General features: G+C 45.8%; 1 protein-coding gene across 1 annotated transcript in view; it reads left to right on the top strand.

Annotated features, from left to right (window-relative positions):
* Nucleotides 1–11,883: 11,883 nt before the first annotated feature.
* Tmem165 (transmembrane protein 165) overlaps nt 11,884–18,745 on the top strand; it is a 29,497-nt gene continuing 22,635 nt past the window's right edge. Inside the window, exon 1 of the mRNA XM_028857505.2 lies at nt 11,884–12,355. Within this exon, the coding sequence (XP_028713338.1) occupies nt 12,155–12,355 (201 nt within the window). The 5' untranslated portion in view covers nt 11,884–12,154. The remainder of the gene's footprint in view (nt 12,356–18,745) is intronic.

The raw sequence follows: 18,745 nt of genomic DNA on the forward strand, positions 1-18,745 counted from the left end.
TTTCTGGATTAAGCGTCCTCGAAGACCTCTGTGATTTGGCTGCTGCTGGAAGCCATGCTGATGTGTATGGTCTGCATTAGCAGTGGAAGCCACGCTGATGTCCTCGGTCCAGGCTGCTGCTGGAAGCCATGCTGATGCCCGTGATCAGAGCTGCTGCTGGAGACCATGTTGATGTCGGTGGTCCATGCTGCCACCAGAAGCCTTGTGGAGTCCATGACCCAGTGCAGTTTATGGAAGCGTCCTTTGCAGTGGTATTGACGACGGCAGACTCTAACTGAGAATGAGACGCATTGAAGTCTTCTGAGACAACCTTCCAACCCCCCCCCCCAAAAAAGAAATAGTCCAGACAGGAAGCTATTAAAGAGAGTCCTTAAAAATTTCCATAAAGGCCGGGCGGTGGTGGCACACGCCTTTAGTCCCAGCACTCGGGAGGCAGAGCCAGGTGGATCTCTGTGAGTTCAAGACCAGCCTGGGCTACAAAGCGAGTCCCAGGAAAGGCGCAAAGCTACACAGAGAAACCCTGTCTCGAAAAACCAAAAAAAAAAAATTGCCATAAAGAGGCTGAAGTGTAGCTCTTCACAGTTGATGGCTTCTGGCCAGGGGGTGGTGAGTGAGGGGTGGGGAAGGGACTCAGTTTTCTTTAAGGGGCTGGGCACTGGGATTTGACCATGCTCCTCCAGTGAATATATGGGAAACATGAATTGGACTTGGTGTATATTTTTAGGAGTGTGCAAGGGTAGGAGGATGGACCTGGGAGGAACGGGAATTGAGTGTGATCAGGGTGCATCGTACGAAATTCCCAAATAACCAGTTAAAATGTTATGTTGGGGGAAAGATTATTGATAAGCCATTAACTATATAAAATGATAACATCAAAATATTATTTTGGCCGTTTTTAAGTGTTTGTGGTTTCTCATGAACCATTATTTCCCCTCTCGTAGTAGAAGCTTTTACTGTGCACCTTTCCTGCCTTTTGAGCAGGGCGCCCACATTTTCCTTTTGCACTAGGCTAAGCAAGCCAGCCTCAACCTCAGGCAAGGCTGTCAGCAAGTTTTGTTAAGTCATGAAAGAGGACAAATACCACCCATAAATGTTTAGGGGGTGTAGGAAAAGAGCAAAAAATGCAAGATAGTGTGTACTCATAAAATGTTCCATATAAAACCACAGAGTAGGAATTTATCTATCTTAAAATAATGTACTGCTGGGGTAGGTATAAGAAAATACATTGTGGTTGACTTTTTTTACTCCTCAGGGGCCTGCCACCCAGCTCTCAAATAAATACACAGAGACTTATTTTTACTTATGAGTGCCTGTCCATTTTATATATATATTATATATATAATATAATATATATATAAAAAACCATGAGTTTATCAGGATAAAAATCCATTCAGATGAAGATCAAATTCAGATGTAGCAGGCCTGTGGGAGTGTTCATCGATGTTCTGTGCTATCCAAGGATGCCGTGTCATATTTTTTTCAAAGAGCAGTTATTGGAACCAGCTTTCTGTTTGGGCGTTTCTTTAGAAACAGTGACTCTCAGGTACTAGGAGGATGATTCATCAGTTAAGAGTGCTTGTTGCTCCTCCAGAGGACCCAGGCTCCATTCCCACCATCATCCATAACTCCAGCTCCAGGGGATCTGACACCCTCTTCTGACTCCATAGTGTCAGTATACACATGGTACACAAACATATATGAAAGTGTTTGCACACACACACACACACACAAATAAAATAAAAATTTTAAAAATGGCTCTCAATGGACTTTATAGTAGAGACAGAATCACATTAGAGATGACTTGCTTTTGAAAATGAGATAGCAGAGAAAAAAACTTCCAGCAGATAAATTTGCTTCCTGTGCAGCTGACACAGATGTATTGAATTATACTTGTTTCTATTTTTGTCTGATGGCTATTGTAATAAACCCATTTATTATAGGAATTTATACTTACCCAAAGCTATTGGACAAGGCAACTGAACATATTTTATCTTTCCAATTTTTAATAAAATTACAGATTCCTAAGTGATGTAGTTTTTGTGTTGGTGCCTCTCATGGGCCTGTTCTAGTCCTTTATTTCTTAAATGGCTCAAACGGACTCCAAAAACATGCCAGTGTGTGCAGTATTACAACAGAAGAGTTCATACAGGAGTCTCTAAAATTGGGGAAGACAGTTACAACACACACAAGAAACAGAAAAGGTATTTGTAATCCATAAAGCCTGCTTGCAGATCTGCGACAAAACAGTGGTGGCCCTGCCCCCACTTCTCAGGGTGTCTCAAGGTCAACTTTGAAAGACGGCTGAGAACTGTGTGGAAGTCACATTCCTCTGTGGAGTGGGGCGGTGTGCATGCATGGCTGGTAATTACCGGTTGAAAAGGCCATAGGCTTTTTGTGGACCCCAGTTAATTATCTCCTCTTTTCTTCCACCAATTCTCTAAACCATTCAATAGCAGCAGAAGTTTGGCTTATATAAAGAAAATAATTTAGGGGGTAGTGGAGAAAAGTGTTTTGTTTTTGAGATAGTTTCCCATTGGCAGAGTGGTCAGAAATCAAAAATTAAACTGACAAAACCCAAACAGAACCAGGGCTGTCTATTTGAGCGCAGGCCCAGAAAGCGGGTTGGACATGGTAGTTCTGCTGCAGAGCTTGTTATGGTGTGTGAGATCCTAGTTCTAGGCAGAGTCTAGAGTATAGGATTTTCACACTGTCAGCCTCTCGGGGCTAAGCTGCTTGTTCAAACACATAGAAGAAGATTACCGACAGGCAGGACGCAAGTGAAATGCAGCCCGCAGACAGGCACTGTTTTGACAGTGTTTTTAAAAATTTGAATTGGGGTTGTAGAGATGATGCTTGCAGAGGACCTGAAGTTGGTTCCCAGCACCCACATTAGGCAGCTCACAACTGCCTGTCGATCCAGTTCCAGGGGATCTGATGCCCTCTTCTGGCCTCTGTAGGCACTTCATGCACACAGTGCACAAACACTAGACACACAGATCTACACATTAACTAAAACAAACAAATCTCTTTAAAAATTGACAAATTAAAAATTTGGACTACTGTGATGCTGAATTTTATGTGTCAAGTCAATTTGGCTTTTTTTAAAAACTATTTTTATTTTATAATTAATTTAATTTTACATATCAGCCACGGATTCTCCTGTTCTCCCTCCTCCCATCCCCCAGCCTTCCCCCACAATTCACTTCCCATTCCCACCTCCTCCAAGGCAAGGTCTCCTCTAGGGAGTCAGTCCAGCCTGGTAGACTCAGTTGAGGCAGGTCCAGTCCCCTCCTCCCTGCTTCAAGGCTGAGCAAAGTGTCTCAGCATAGGCCCTAGGTTCCAAAAAGCCAGCTCATGCACCAATGATATGTCCCGGTCCCACTGCTTGGCTGCCTCCTAAACAATTCAAGCTCATTAACTGTCTCACTTAACCAGAGGGCCTGGTCCAGTTCCATGGGGGCTCCTCAGCTATTGGTTCACAATTCATGTGTTTCCGCTAGTTTGGGCAAGAGATATAGAGATCATGATGGAAAAAGCACAGGGACACATAGTCAAGTTTGTTTGTTTTTTTTTTTTTTTTTTTTTTGGTTGTAGTTTAAACAACACTAGTCTAGCTTGCTCTTAAAATATCTTATAGATGTAACATTTGCAGTCAGTCTTGAATGGATGGGTTCAAATTGATGGGTTCATCAAACAGGTTGAATGTCTTGAGAGCAAAATCTGAGGTCTTTTGGAATAAGAAATTCTGGCCAGGTGGTGGTGGTGTACAACTTTAATCCCAGCACTCAGGTGTCAGAGGCAGGCGGATCTCTGTGAGTTCAAGGCCAACCTGGTCTACAGAGCTAGTTGAAAAACCGAAAGAAGAGAGAGAGGGGGTGGGGGGGAGAATGAGAATGAGAATTCTGCTTCAGGATTATAATAGAAAAAACCCTGTTTCAGTTTCCAGCCTTAAAAAGCTCATATTTGTTCTAGGTCTACTGTTGTGGAGAGCCCTAATTGACACTATTATGTAGTGGTATTTGCTCCACTCACGACCTTTGCCTATATGGCCTGAAGGAGGTGGTGCATCTTGCTGTTGTATGTGACCTCTTAAAAGGGTGAGGGGGCAAGAGGCCCCTTCTCCCTGCTTCCTGCTTCCTGTGTGATCAAACTGCCAGGTGGATTCACTCCTGGTCAGAACAGAGGACGACTTCAGCTGTCTACTCGGTTCTGTATTTGTAACTGTATTTCCTCAATTTATAGCCTAATAAATTCCCTAATACCCCTAAAACAAACTCCCATGGATTTCTCGCTTTACTATTACTTCAACATAGACTATTAATTTCTGACCCCAGTGGGTTTACTCCCCTTCATTTCTGTACTAAAAGCTCCTGGCATTTCTCAGCTTCCCTTGTAGCTGTCAGTAACCGGAGTTTAAAATCTAGCCGATAAGATGTAAGCAGATACACATTGTGGAAACTTCATAAAATGTACCTGATGGCTGCCTTGTGTCCCCATTTTAACAGCTTGACATGCATCCTGCAGCCTGAGATTTAGGAGCTAGATCCTAGAGGACATACCGAGTCATGAAGGTCAGTTCACACCCCAAGAATGACAGCACAAAGCTATAAGGAACCTTGATCCCTGATCTCCAGTCCAGTCTGCTGGATTGGAAGGGAAACCCTTCTAATTGATGCTAATGTTGCTTGACATTTTATGTTAGGACTATGTAGATGTAGTTCTAGTTTGCTACAACTGCCAGCTTTAAAAAAAAAAAGGATATTTTACATAAGAATTTTGATCTCTGAATTCTCCCTTGAACATGTGGAGTGTTTGATCAACCTGAGGTCATGCTCCCTATTATAGCAATTAATCAGTACTAATGAAAACTTGATCAGATGGAGCTAAAGGGCCTAACAAGTCTATTTCCTTCCTTTAAGTTCCTAGAGGTAAGGCAAAGGTATGTTCTAAAAATAGAAACAGCAAGTTCAAAGGTCCTGAGATGGAAGCAAGTTTGGTTGGGCATGGTCCACGAGGTGGAGAAAGGTAAAAGACGAGCTGATGCAAGGAGGCAGGGTTACATAATCTATCTTCCAGGGGCAGGGACTTTGGTCTTTATCCTAAGTGTATTTAGATGTCATTGGAGAGTTTTTATTTGTTCATTTGTGTATGTGTGGTGTGAATATGTGGATGTCTGTGTGTGTGTGTGTGTGTGTGTGGTGAACCCGTGTACATATGGAGGTCACAGGACATCTTCGGTTGTTGGCTCTCACCTTCTACCTTGTTAGAGACAGATGTTAGTTGTTGCTACTGTGACCCCAGGCTAGATGGCCTGTGAGCTTCTGAGAGACTCTCCTGTCTTTGCCTCCCATCTCACTATCGGAGAGCAGAGAGTACACACACATGCTTTGTCCTGCCTTTACCTTGATTCTGGGGAGCCAAACTCTGGTTGTGTAACAATCACATTTACCAGCCGACCCAACACCCTAGTTCTCCTTAGGGAACTTTAAGCAGGTGAATGAAATGCCTTATTTCATTTCTAAAACCCATTCTGGCTGCTGGTTAGATTGTGGACTCACTTGCAAGAGGTGAGTGCAGTGGCACACACCTGTAATCCTCCCCCGCTGGGAGGTAAAAGCAGGAGGATCAGGAGTTTGAGGCCAACCTGGGCTACATGCAACCCTTTCTCAGAGCCAAACCAAAGCAAACATAAAGGACCACAAGAAGAGCCGAAGCAAGGAAGGCCAATTAATAAGACATTGAACAGTCCCGTGAGAAATGACTCCTGTTTGGGAAAACGAAGAGATTTAGGATCTGTTTTAGAGGCAGAGACAGCCAAACTTGCTAGCAGATTGGGTGTGGGGTTTGAAGACCGGTACTCAACCGCGTGGATGCTGGTTCCTTTCACTCATATGGAAGCCTAGGGGAAGAATTGATTTGGACAGGCAAGCAGAAGACCTGCTGTGCTCCCACTTTGAAATGTCTGTGAAACATCCCAGAGAGTGAGCAAATGGCTGCACAGGTGAGGGTGGAGCATTCATTACTTAGCATTCTTTCTGGATGTTCCACCGTTCAGCCTGGCTTCTGATTTAGGCAGAAATCCAGGAAATTCCATGAATTATTTCTGAATTGCATTTAATGCATGAAACATTTCTAACTTATGCTCAATCTTGTTTGAAGTTTCCCTGGACCAGCTGGACTTATCTACCAGCTTCTAGATCTCCACGCTGTCCAGGGGCTTAGCACGCATACCAGGCTTTATTTCTCATACTAGGTATGCACTGAAGAGCTGAGGTGAAATATTTTTTGCAAACTGCTATGTGTCATCCACTTACACTCCAATTTGTCACGTGTCTTTTTAATTTTGGATGACCTTTAGCTGACTCAGAGTGACATTTCCACTCTATGCTCCACCCCCTTCCTTTTTATTTTATTTTTTTATCTTCTCTAACCAGTCTTTATTTCATGAAGTGTTTAAAGAAGCAAACAAACAAAATGATTTTTAATTTATTTGGGGGCTGATTCTGGGGTGCTGGGGAAGGGCTCTCTTCCTTACTTTAGAAACTTCAGCATGAAAATAGAGTCAGACAGATAGGAGACCAGATTGGAGGGAGTGCCTATTGTTGTTTTTATTATACTTGGTGTGTGTGTTTGTGTGCGCGCTGCGCGCTTGCATGGCAAAAAAACAAATGGGGGAATTTAGTTTTCTCCTTTCACCATGTGGATTCTGGGGATTGAATTTAACTTGTCCATCTTGTTGCCACAGACCTTTACTGTGACAGAGCCAGCTCCACCCCTCCACCCCTGCTCTCTTTTTTTAGGGGTAGTGGCCAGATGGGCTGGGCTAGTAGCGGCATCCAGATTCAAGAGCTTTAGTAGAAGACAGCTCGGAGCCTGACCCAGGTCCAGGAGAGCAGCGATACCATCTTTCCCTGCGGGCTGCGACTCCCAAGAGGAACAACATGGAGGGAGGAGTCCAGTGTGCCCAGTTCTCCTGCCCCAGTTTATCCTCCATCTCCAGAGATGAGGAAATAGTTCTTCCCATAAAACCCAGGGTGGAGGGAGGTCATCCTCCTGACAGGTAAAGGAAACACGCACTGTGGGCTAGTTGGCTGGTATGATGGTTGGATTCTCCTACACCGGGCAACAACAGGAATCCAACAAAATTCTGTCACTCGATAGCTATGAAATTCAGGGATAATTCCTGGTTCTAAACTTCTCATTTTCGAAAACATTAAAAGGAGTTTAATATCCACCTTGTGAGTCAATTCAGGACTGTTCTGCCTGGCTCAGAATAAACATTTGATGAGGATCTGCTACCAGCAGAATGGCAGTAAGTGCACCTTCCCCGCTTAGGTAACGTGCTAGGTGCTGGGGCTGGACAGACAGAAGGTTTAATCGCAGCAGATGGAGGCCTCGAGGGCTTGTTAGAAGTATGTTATATAGCTTCGAACCTGAGAGTTGCCCAAAGATCCATGTGCCAAAGGCTTGGTTCCCCAGCTTAGAGCTGTTGGGAGGGGCTCAGAACTTTAAGAGCTGGGGTCTAGCAAGAGGACTCTGGTGACTGGGAGCATGCGCTCAGAAGGGGTAGTATGAAAGGGTCTGTCTGTCATCTAGTGTCTTCCTTAAGTGATTTCTTCAGTGTCTTCACATTTCCATGGAAGAAGTTTTCCGTTTCCTTGGTGAGATTTACTCCAGGTGTGTGTGTGTGTGTGTGTGTGTGTGTGTGTGTGTGTGTGTGTGTGTGTTGGTGGTGGGATTGCTTCCCAGATTCTTTTCTGCATGTTATTGGTATATAACAAGGCTAGTCCAGGCTGGAGAGATGGTTCAGTGGTTAAGAGCACTGACTGTTCTTCCGGAGGACCCGGGGTTCAATTCCCAGCACCCACATGATAGCTCACAATTGTCTGTAACTCCGTCTAGGGGATCTGACACCCTCAAACAGACATACATGCAGGCAACGCACATGAAATAATAAAAAAGCTAGTCGTTTTTGTGCATTTTGTATCCTACCACTTTGCTGAATATATTCATCAGCTCCTACAAGTTCTGTTGGTGAAGTCTCTAAGATCACTTATGTATGGAATCATATCATCTACAAATAAATCTCCCCACCTCGTCATTTGTATCCCTTTGGCTTCTTGCTCTTGCCTGTTGCTCTAGTCAAGGCTTCCAGCACTATAATGACTAGGGGTGGAGAGAGTGGAAAAACTTTCCTTGTTCTGATTTTCATGGGGATGCTTTGAGTTTTTTCCTATTAGCATAATGTTGGCTATGGGTTTGTCATATTTATGTGGATCCTGGTATGCTGCCCATGCCTCAGCGGATGGCTTCATATCTTTGTGCATATAGGCGGCACTAACTGGACTCAGTTGATTATTTTTAAGAAGTAAAAAAGAAAGAAAATGAAGTTCAGAGGTAGATGGAGGTAGTTGGAGGGAACCTAGAGGGAGTGGAAGAGTGGAGGAAGATATTATTATGATATATTGTATATGGGCTGGAGAGATGGCTCAGCCATTAAAGACTAGGCTCACAGCCAAAAATAGAAGATACATTGTATATGTTTACAAAAATACTTTTAAAAAGAGAAGAGTCCCAACATTTTTTTTTTTTATTTCCCCCAGCCACAAGGTGAGTCACTTTCCTATACCACATGCCCTACTGTAACTGGAGTTATCTCCAGTCCTGCCTGGCCCATGGTCAAGACAAATCTCTCTCACCCACCAGTCCTGCAGCCACTCAGACCCAAATAAACACACACAGGCTAATATTATTTAAAACTGCTCAGTCATTAGCTCAGGCTAACTATTGACTAATTCTTACATCTTAAACTCAGCCCATTTCTGTTAATCTATAAGTTGCCACGTGGCTTGTGGCTTACTGGTACTTTTACATTTCGCTTCTCATGGTGGCGGTGGCTGGCAATGTATCCTGACCCAGTCTTCCTCTTCCCAGAATTCTCCTCTCTGTTTGTCCTGCCTATAAATATACTTCCTGCCGGACTACTGGCCAATCAGCATTTCATTGATACAGAAAGACATCCCCAGCAATTGTGTCTTTCTCTCATTTCTCAGGTAATATTATATCCTTCTGAGGTCTGATGTAGGTGAAGACTAGATAGTTATAATTTCCTTAGTTATGATAAAAGATAAGTTAGAAACAAAACCTTAGACTCACAAATATAGGATAGATAGGATATCTTCTTTAATTTTGCCAAATACAAATAGACTAGATATTATAAATAGACTAGATATTGTAACTGTCATTCTTGCTTGATAATTGTTTTGTGATATGTAATTTTACTATGCTAAAGTTAAAAACCTTCCTTTTTGAAAAAAAAGAAAAGGGGAAGTTCTGGGGATGCCTTTCTGTATAAATAAAATGATGATTGACTAGTAGCCAGGCAGGAAGTATAGTATAGGCAGGACAAACAGAGAGGAGAATTCTGGGAAGAGGAAGGCTGGGTCAGGAGTCACCAGCCAGACACAGAGGAAGCAAAATGTAAAAGTACCAGCCAGCCACAAGCCACGTGGCAACTTACAGATGAATAGAAATGGGTTAATTTAAGATGTAAAAGCTAGTCAATAGTTAGCCTGAGCTAATGGCCAAGCAATTTTAATTAATATGAGCTTCTGAGTGATCATTTTATAAGTGGGCCTCGGAACTTTGAGGGCCCGAGTGGGACTGGAGAAAACTCCAGCTACACCCCACCATCAAGTGTTGCTTCACCACAGATCCCCAGACAACAGGACCAACTGATCACGGCCTGAAGTTTCCAAACCTGTGAGCAGGCATAAACTGTTCCTCTTTATAAACTGTCTCTGCTGTTCGTTCCACTAATGGGAAACAGACACAATACAGGAATAAAAACCATCTTGAAAGGTGACAGGGGTGCCCTGGGCCTAGCCTCTGCACAGCACACACTTGGTCCTTGGTTGCATCCCCAGCCCCCACACTACACACGCTCCGTACACTGCTATGTCCATGGTATTCCTTGCTCCGAAGTGCCCGCTAGTGATTATATTTCAGCGGGACCACATCTAAGTAGGACAGTCCCCCAAAGCTGATCTTGGAATTACTAGGCCTCCTCTACCCTTAGTGGGTAGGGGTCAAGTAAACACTTCAGTTCTTCTTCAGTGAAGGATGCCAACAGGGTGAGGATGTAGCTCAGTGGTAGAGCAACTTGCCTGGTAGGCACAAGGCCTGGATTCACTCACTAGCACTTCAAATATATAAAGCCTTTTTTTTTTTTTTTGGTTTTGTTTTAATTTGTTTTTCAAAGGGAGTTAGTCGCCATTAAAGACTAGGCTAATGGTTCTGAGTCCTCCAGGAGTTAAAGCTATATCTAGCCTCGATTTGGAGCAAAGCATAGCCCAGGAGATATCGCTGTGTGTGGAACACAAAGAGCTCCTCCCTTTGGCATCCGATACCTGGAGCTGACCTGGCAGAGCCCCGCTGAGGCCAGCGAGCTGGGCAACACCGAGGGGCAGGGAAATCCCAAGCTCCTGAGACCCTGCCGCTGTCGCCCTGCCTTGCCAGCTCCCCTCTGGGAAGCGAGCGTGGGAAGCCCTGGCCGGACAGCTTCGGTTGAACCCATCTCCTGTCTTCCTCCAGGGCCATGGCAGCTTGGTGACCAGGACCTCAGCACCTCAGCACCCTGCAGCTTTAGCCCACGAGCTTATTTGCTTGATCATCTCTGTGAGGCAACTAGAATTTAGCCAGAAGCCCTTCCTCTGAGACAGTCATAGTTTGGGGGTGGCTACCTCCAGAAAAATTAACCTAGCCCTTCTGAGCAAGGCAAATCTTTGCAGAAAAAGGAGGTGGCTGAAGGAGCCTGGGTTTCTGGTCTCTACTTCATGGCATCACGAGGGCTCAGAACATTTGCACTCCAGGAATGAACTGGGAGGGACAATAGCTGCACCCCAAACTACGTGTAGGAGGCATCCTGGTTACCTCAGCACACACACACACCAGGAACGTGCAGAAGCTATGGCTTGAAGGGCCACATATTCTGTAAGGAACAATGGAAGGCCAAGGCCAGGCTGGGATGGCTGGAGGAAACAGGGGTAGGACTTAGAACAGGGCCTGGCACGAAGTTAGCACTTTGTGGGGTGTGTGTGTGTGTGTGTGTGTGTGTGTGTGTGTGTGTGTGTGTGTGTATGTGTGTGTGTGTGTGTGTAACTCTGGTAATTAGGTAATTCAGCTCTTCTTAAAAAAAAAATGCAGTCATATTCTAGAGCCCAACTAACCATTCTTTCCGATCTTCTAGTTTTGCCTACCCCAGAGGCTCCATCCCACAATAGTCGTAAACAACAGTCAACGTTTTCAAAAGCCAGACCTTTTCAGGACATCTGAAAGAGTAAAGCCTTCTGGGCCAGGGCAATGTGAGACCCGTGTTTTGGCGGGTGGCTGGCTGTTCGACAAGGTCTTAAAACAAAAGCTTGGACGTTTTCATCTTTTACTTCCGAATCCTCCCACTTGAGAGCCTTCAAAGACCAGCATGCGGACTCTTAAAGAATATCCCACGTCGGTGGCACTGGGACTTGCTGAGGGTGGGTGGATCGCCACTTTAAGGTGTGGCAGTTCCCGTCCGGGAGTGCCACGTAAGTAGCGGGGCTGGGGCTCCCTTGTCATTTAATAGAAGTGGAGGTGGCGCTGGCTGTGGCTCTCCTTGCCTAAGGCTCTTGAGGAAGTGCTGGTCGGATGCCGCCTGCAGCCGGGTCGCTTGGCACGGCCCGGAGACCCAGGGGGTCGCCGCCGGCGGGGCTGGGAAGGATGCAGGGAGTGTCTGTCAATCATTCAGGGCCACCTGCCCGGCTCGCCGGGTCCAATGGGAGGAGCGCGCGAGCCGCACCTCAACCTGCCGGAAACGTCACGACGCCGAGGCTGACGTCGGGCCAATGGGAGGCCGTCCTGGCCAGGGGGCGGGGCCGGGGGAGTTGGGCCGCGGAGGCAGTTGGAGGAGTGTGTGTGGGTTCTCCTGCCCGGCAGCTACGGAGCGCCCGCGGCTGGTCGGTCCCGGTGGCTGCGTCCCGCGTGGTGCAGGCTGCCCGCTGAGCTGAGCGGCGGCGGCGGCGGGACCTGACGGACGCGCCTCCCGGGCACGCCAGGCTCCACACTTCCCCTTCGCCCGCACTTCCTCCTGCCGCAGCGCCGTGCCGGCTGGGCGGGCGGGATGGCGGCCCGGGGGAGCTGCCCGGCGCCGACGCGACGGCTGCTCGTGCTCCTGCTGCTTCCGCTGCTCTGGGCCCCGGTCGGGGTCCGCGCCGGCCCCGACGAAGACCTGAGCCACCGGAACCAGGAGCCGCCGGCGCCCGCCCAGCAGCTGCAGCCGCAGCCCGCGGCCGTGCAGGGCCTCGAGCCGGCCCGGGCCGAGGTGAGGGCCGCGGCTGGAGGGGATGGGGCGGGCGCGCCATCGGAGCCGGCGGCCGGGTACCAGGCTCCGCCGCGGGCGGCGCCGCCCTCTTTTCCGAGGCGGCGGGGGGAGGGGAGCCGGCCCCTGCTAGCCTCGCCGGGAGGAGGGTGACCGATAGCTTTCCCGGGCGCGGCCTGGCCTCGCCTGGCTGCTTGGGGGAAGGGAAAGGGAGAGCCCAGCCAGGGGTCCCCAGGGGTCCTCTAGATCCCCGGTAGCGACGTGTTGGCTCCGGAGTCGGCGTCCTGCTGATCAGATGTGCCGTACTGGAAAGACTGGGAATACTCATCCCAAGTAGAAAGTTTTTTAGCACAGAGCAGCTGGGAGACTTTCGGCTTCTCAAAAGAGGATCACATCGGCCCCTGTCGTTGCTGAAGCAATCCATCCAGAGATGCTCACCCGAATTCAGCTTGGTTCTTTGCCAAATGTAGGGTCTAGTGATCATGCATTGCTGTCCTCCCTTTCAAAAAAAAAAAAAACGTGCTTTGGCTTGAGGGAAGTGGCCTTTAAGAACACAGAGACCTGCGTCCGATGCTAGAGTGTTTTACAGTGGGGGATTCTCAAACTACATTTACCTTCACCAAATAGATATAAAATAACCTTTTAATCTATGTTCGTAGAGTTTCTCCTTTCTAAGCCACTTTCCTCTGTCTTGGGCTGTCTTGTTTCCAAATTTGACTCAAACACTGGAGTTTTCTAGTCCGTCAGTAGGGCCCATTTAGGCATCGGTTTCCTACCCCCATCCCAATCTGTGCCCCCTAATTCATTAAACTCAGAACTCTTCAGAGAATGGCTCTGTACAGTCACATGGCAGGATGGATATTCATGTTTCTTCATCACCCAGTTCCAGCCAAACCCTGGGTCTTTTAGGGACCCACCACTCCCTCACTGTATTCTAAAACCGCGCCTTCCAGAACCCTGAGACCTGACATGTGCTCTCTTGCCAGCCCCTCCTAAACAAAGACCTTACAACAGAATTCGAGCTTGAAGCCTGCGGGTCAGAACCCTTCCCATCTTCAAGAGCCAACAGAAACCTCTGGAGCCTTTCCCAAGCTGCTCTTGTTAGAAGTGATCATTCTCTGAGTAAATGGGAGTTTTCATTTCCTCACAGTTCACATTATACTGGTTGGCCTTCCCTGCATTTTGTTTTTCTACGCAGTATCAGAAGGTGGGAATTTCTGTGATTCTGGGTTTGGTTTTACTCAGCAAGTACTTTCTAAGAATCACCTATCCAGAATGTAGTAATCGGTCTTGAGAAATAAGGAAAAATTCTCCTTACTGGAAGTACTCAGGAAGAAGTTAATAACTACTCATCTGTTAGGAGATTTCATTAGCGTGATGTTAAGATTTGATTAACTGATTTCAGCCATACTTTGGCTGTTAAGCAGGTAGAGCAGGTGACATTTCCTGCTTGTAGATAGGGCAGCCTGGGTTTGGGTAGTTGACTGTCCAGAGCCAGAACCTAATTCTTAACAGAAGCAGAGTTAGAAAGCAGACTCTGCTCCTCATCTGCTAGGTGCTCTTAGCAGTCCTTGCATTCTGCTAGAACCCTTAGCCATTTGTTTTATTCTCACGGGTTTTAGTGGTTGATGGATTATATATTGATGTGAGCCTTTTATCTTGATGCCCCCTCTCCCCGTCTCCCTCAAAGGTCTTTAATATTTCATCTATTCTTACACTTTCCATTCTGACTTGGTTTCTTAAAACTTGTGTACATGTTCTGTCTGCTCTTGCAGCGTATTTAATGTCTAGAGAGCATTGTTATCTCTTATTCCTCTTTGTCTCTTTCCTAAAACCTTATACATTGTTGACATTTGCTAAGTAATTTTCTATGAGAAAAATCCAAGAGTTTCTTACATTTTTACATTTCAGTTCCTATTGGGTTTTAAATACCTTTATGGAAAAACCGTAAAATGAACTCAAGCAGGACAAAATATTTTAATAGTATAAATCCCACCTTCTTTTACTTGCTAAAGGATTTACTAGGTGAAGTTAAGAAAAACTCAACTTTCATCATCTGCTATCTGTGATTTTGTTCATTAATGGACTGGTTTTTGCTTAGAAAATTGAACTGCAGTAGATTATATAGCTGTTAATTCTGGGACTCTTGTAAACTTTACAAAATACACACACAGTGTGGGGGGTCAGAAGTGTTTGAGCTCAAGAGTAATAAATTGCCTTCTGATAGCAGTACAAATCAGGTGGCAGGTGTAGAAGTGAGAGTCACTGGCTAGCAGAAGCCAGAGCCTCTACTTGGTTGGCATAGAGGCACTGGGTGGAGGGGACTTCCCTGTCCTGTCCTCTGCCCATTCTGCCTCCTTCAACCACAAATGAACAGCATCGCAGCCATTCAGATGCCTGTGCATTCATGGTCTGGCTGGTCTGTCCCTGCTCCATACAGCTGCTTCTGAACCAGCTGTGAGATGCTGAGTCATGAACTCTATTCTTTGCATTCATCGTTGAGCCTGTGAGCTGCCCCTAGCTGCCACATTCTCCAGCATCAGAAGTGCACTTTAAAACAATAGCCCCTGGGAGCCAGAAAACTGAATGCAAGAGTACAGTGTATGGATGTGTCAGCTCATGGAAGCTGTACATACTACAATTTTTAAGACAAATAGTGGTAGGCACAGCCATAGTTACTACAGTCCTTTTAGGATGCTGGAGATAATCTTACTATGGTAAGTAAAGGTCACAGTCTGTTGGCCTCACTTAAGTGCTCTTATGGATGCCTGACTAAGGGGTTGGAGGGAAAGTTCAGACACTATGGTTTTTTGTTTCAATATTTTCATATATTTTGGTGTTCTTTTCCATTAGGAATTGATGATTTACACTTAATAGCAAAACTTTGTCTCATTTTAATTATATTTCTGTATAACTTTTGCTGTACCTCAAATATTTCTTAACAGTACTAGAATACATTGAAATTTTCTTCTTCCATGTTTCTTAAACTGTTTAATAAAAGTATAAGTTGCTTCTATGTGACATAAATGACCAAAGTACAGTTTAACAACCATATAAACAAGGACTCAGATCTGTTGAGTATCTGGGTTTCAGCTGACTTTGCAGCTATATGCAGTGAATATTTTAAAAGGGTGGGATATTGAAATGTAACCTTTGAGGCCACTGCCTCAAGTGGAGAGTGAACTGTGAAAATCCTGTCTTCCCTGGCAGGCATTCGGGTGGAAGAGACAGTACAAACAAGAGGTTCTATCTTACTGGGTGCAGTGAGGTGGCTGAACTTTCAGACAGGGCTGTGTGTGTTGAGGGTTCTTTGTCTTTATAACCTGGTTAAAAAGGAGGACAGTGGTGATGTACAGTTGTCCCAGCCCTTGGGAGGTTGAGGCAGGAGCAGAGGAGTTCTCTTTGAACATATAGTCATAAATAAAGCACAGTTTTTGTGTTCCAAATAGTGACCTTAGTTTGCTCGTCTTTTTTTCTATTTCTCCCCGGGGCAGAGTACAGATCATATCTGTTCTGAAGTTGAAGAGACTGTGTGGCTGTGTAGCACTGTTGGTATACCTACACCAGTCTTGTTATCTGAGCCTGCCCAGGCTCCTTCCTCACACCACTTCTTGCTGCTCTTTCACGCACTGTGAGAATGCCTCCACAGAACCCTTTCCTTACTTTCCCGTTCTCATTAAACTGCATTCCTTCTCCATGCTGTCCAACACCTGGATCATCGCAGTCTCCACATGCTCTGACTTGACACCCTCAGCTGTGAAGACTTGAGGTTCCCATGGTGACCTCTGCCTGAAATGATGCTGTTGGTACGCCATTTATTTGGTGTTACGTAAGCAAACGAATTCTTAAGAAAAAAAAATCAGTAAAACTAAGTATTTAATATGCTTCAAATATATTAGAATGGTAATGTCCATAAACAAAGTTGCTAAATGTTAATAAAAAATTAATTTTGTGAAAATGTAATTGTTATTTTAGATCAGCTAATTAAATCATCCAGAAAGACGCAGACATTGTAATGAAAACTTGCAAAAAATACCTTTATCTGGTCTTGGTGGCACACACCTATAACCCCAGGCCTGAGTTTTAGGTTAGCCTGCCTCTGTTGGTACATAGAGCTCTGTTACAGATCCAGCTGCCTAGCAAGATCCTGCTCCTGACCCAGTCTCTTAACTGTGATCTTTTAAAATTGGCTTTGTGTGCAGGGCCATTGTTGTAAGTTGTGTGGCATTTTGTGTTTGTCTTTCTGCACACTGTGATGTTTTCTAGAAAAGCCTGTTCTGCCTTGTCAGTAGTGTTGAGGCTGAGCTAGTCCTGAGTGTTGTCCCAGATTACGTTATCCTCACATGGGGTCACCTCTTAATTAATTACTTCTTAAGTTTTACACACACACACACACACACACACACACACACACACATGTATGTATTTTTTCTTTTTTTTTCCTATATAATTTTTGAAGGGGTGGAATCTGTTTTGGTAGCAAGCTATAGGTCTTGTTTCCATGCAAGCATTCTTCCTAGTTTCATCATGAGTAAAAGGAGAATTCATTACAGTCGCCTTTGTGTTCATTAAACTATAGGGTTCAAATGGGAATTCATCTTTCTGTGTTGTCATTTTCTCTGAGGATAATGTTATGGTGACACATACTTAGACTCTCAGCTACAATAAGAGGCTTCAAGTTGACTGCAGCCCAGGCTATGTGGTGAGACCGGTTCTCCACAAATTCAGGTTTCTTAAACGAGGACTTTCTATGCAGGAGTGTTAGTCTGTCTGTGTGTGTGTGTGTGTGATACAAGAGAGGGCACAAGTGTGTCACGGCATGTGTATAGAGGTGAGGGGACCCCTGGTGTTAGTCCTGGATTTCCACCCTGTTTGAGACGGTCTCTCGTTTTATGCTGTGCATGCCGTGCTAGATGGCCTGCAGCTTCTGGGATGATGCTCCTCCCTCCTTCCCATCTTGTTGGAGGAGCACTGAGGTGCTAGGGCTCTGTCTGCTGCAGCACCTGCGTTTGCATGGGTTCTGGGATCCGAACTCAAGGCTCCAGGATTTTGACAAAGACTGTGGACTGATCTATCTTCCCGGCCCTCAACAAAAAATTTTTTGTTTGTTTAAGTACAGGTTGCGGGTCCTGTTTTCAAGGTGCAATTCATGTTTCACATATTAAAATACCGACATAGTGGTGTTTCAGGAATACTATGAGGAAACACCCTAGTATTTCATGTCGTCTTGTGGTGACATGTGTGACAAGGGGGACTGCACTCCCAGCTGGTGTCCTGTGTGTCAGTGCTGCCTTCTGTGCTTTCTGCCCTCGTCATTGGATCAGACTCATCCTCCCCACCCCTCCTTCGCCTTCGTCTTTGTTTTCTTAGGAAGGGCAGTGTTGTGGGCTGACCCCAGGCTCTTGTGTCTGTTAGGAAGGGTCCCCCCATTCAGCCACATCCCCGGCCTTCCTTCCCACGGTCTGCTCTCCTCTGACCTGCAGTGCATTCTTCCTTTGATTCTTTTATGTCTTCCTTTTCCGTCCTTTCCCTCGGTTCCACTTGGAGTCAGCTGGGCCTGTTTGAGAAAGGAAGAACTAATAATGAGGGACCTTTATTAGCACTGCTTGGCCCCATTAGTCTCTGCCTGCTGCTTTAGAAACCACTTCTGCTGGAGGATTAGCTATCAGCTGACCTTTGATCCAGGTTCCCTCCTTGTCTTTTTGTTCTTTTGAGACTTACTCATATGTAAAGACTACTAAGAGCAGCTAGTGTTCTTACCTGCTGAGCCTTCTCTCCAGCCCCCCACCCCATCATTTTGGAGCACACTTGTAACCTAGCAAATTAAGTCTAGAAATCTTTTCCTGTTCTCATTTGACATGGCTAGCTGCTCTCTTAAAATCTGAAGCCTAACACCATTGTGGCCATCTGATTGTAGAAACATGAGTTAAGCCTGTTGTGCCTCAGGTTCAATTGTGATCACGGCTTTTCTGGGTTTTTGCCTATCAAATGAAATGATGTGAAAATGGTCTGGCGCCTACTTAGTAACGAGTAGTTGCTGCACACAAGCAGCGGACCACTGCCCCGCCTAAGACAGCCTTTTCATTTCTGTTCGCTTCCCTTCCTTCTTCCTCTACCCCCACCCCAAAAGAGCTTTTCTAAGCTCTCCCATACCCCGAGGTTCTGCTTTAAAGAGATGTTTTACAAGTGTTTGACAGTTGTGAGGACTGACCTGGCAAGTTAGTTAGTTATAGATAGGTTATCCAGCAGGCAAGATCATGTCTCTCAGGCATGGCCCCAGGATGCTTTGTCCTCTGTCCTTTGTGCTTGGTAGGAAAACCTCCACTCTGGCCTTACGGCCTCTTGAAAGACTGGATGTGCTGCTTACATCACTTCAGATAATCTGTTACTTAA

This window comes from Peromyscus leucopus, chromosome 10, assembly GCF_004664715.2.
Source record: "Peromyscus leucopus breed LL Stock chromosome 10, UCI_PerLeu_2.1, whole genome shotgun sequence".
NCBI classification, from domain to species: Eukaryota; Metazoa; Chordata; class Mammalia; order Rodentia; family Cricetidae; genus Peromyscus; species Peromyscus leucopus.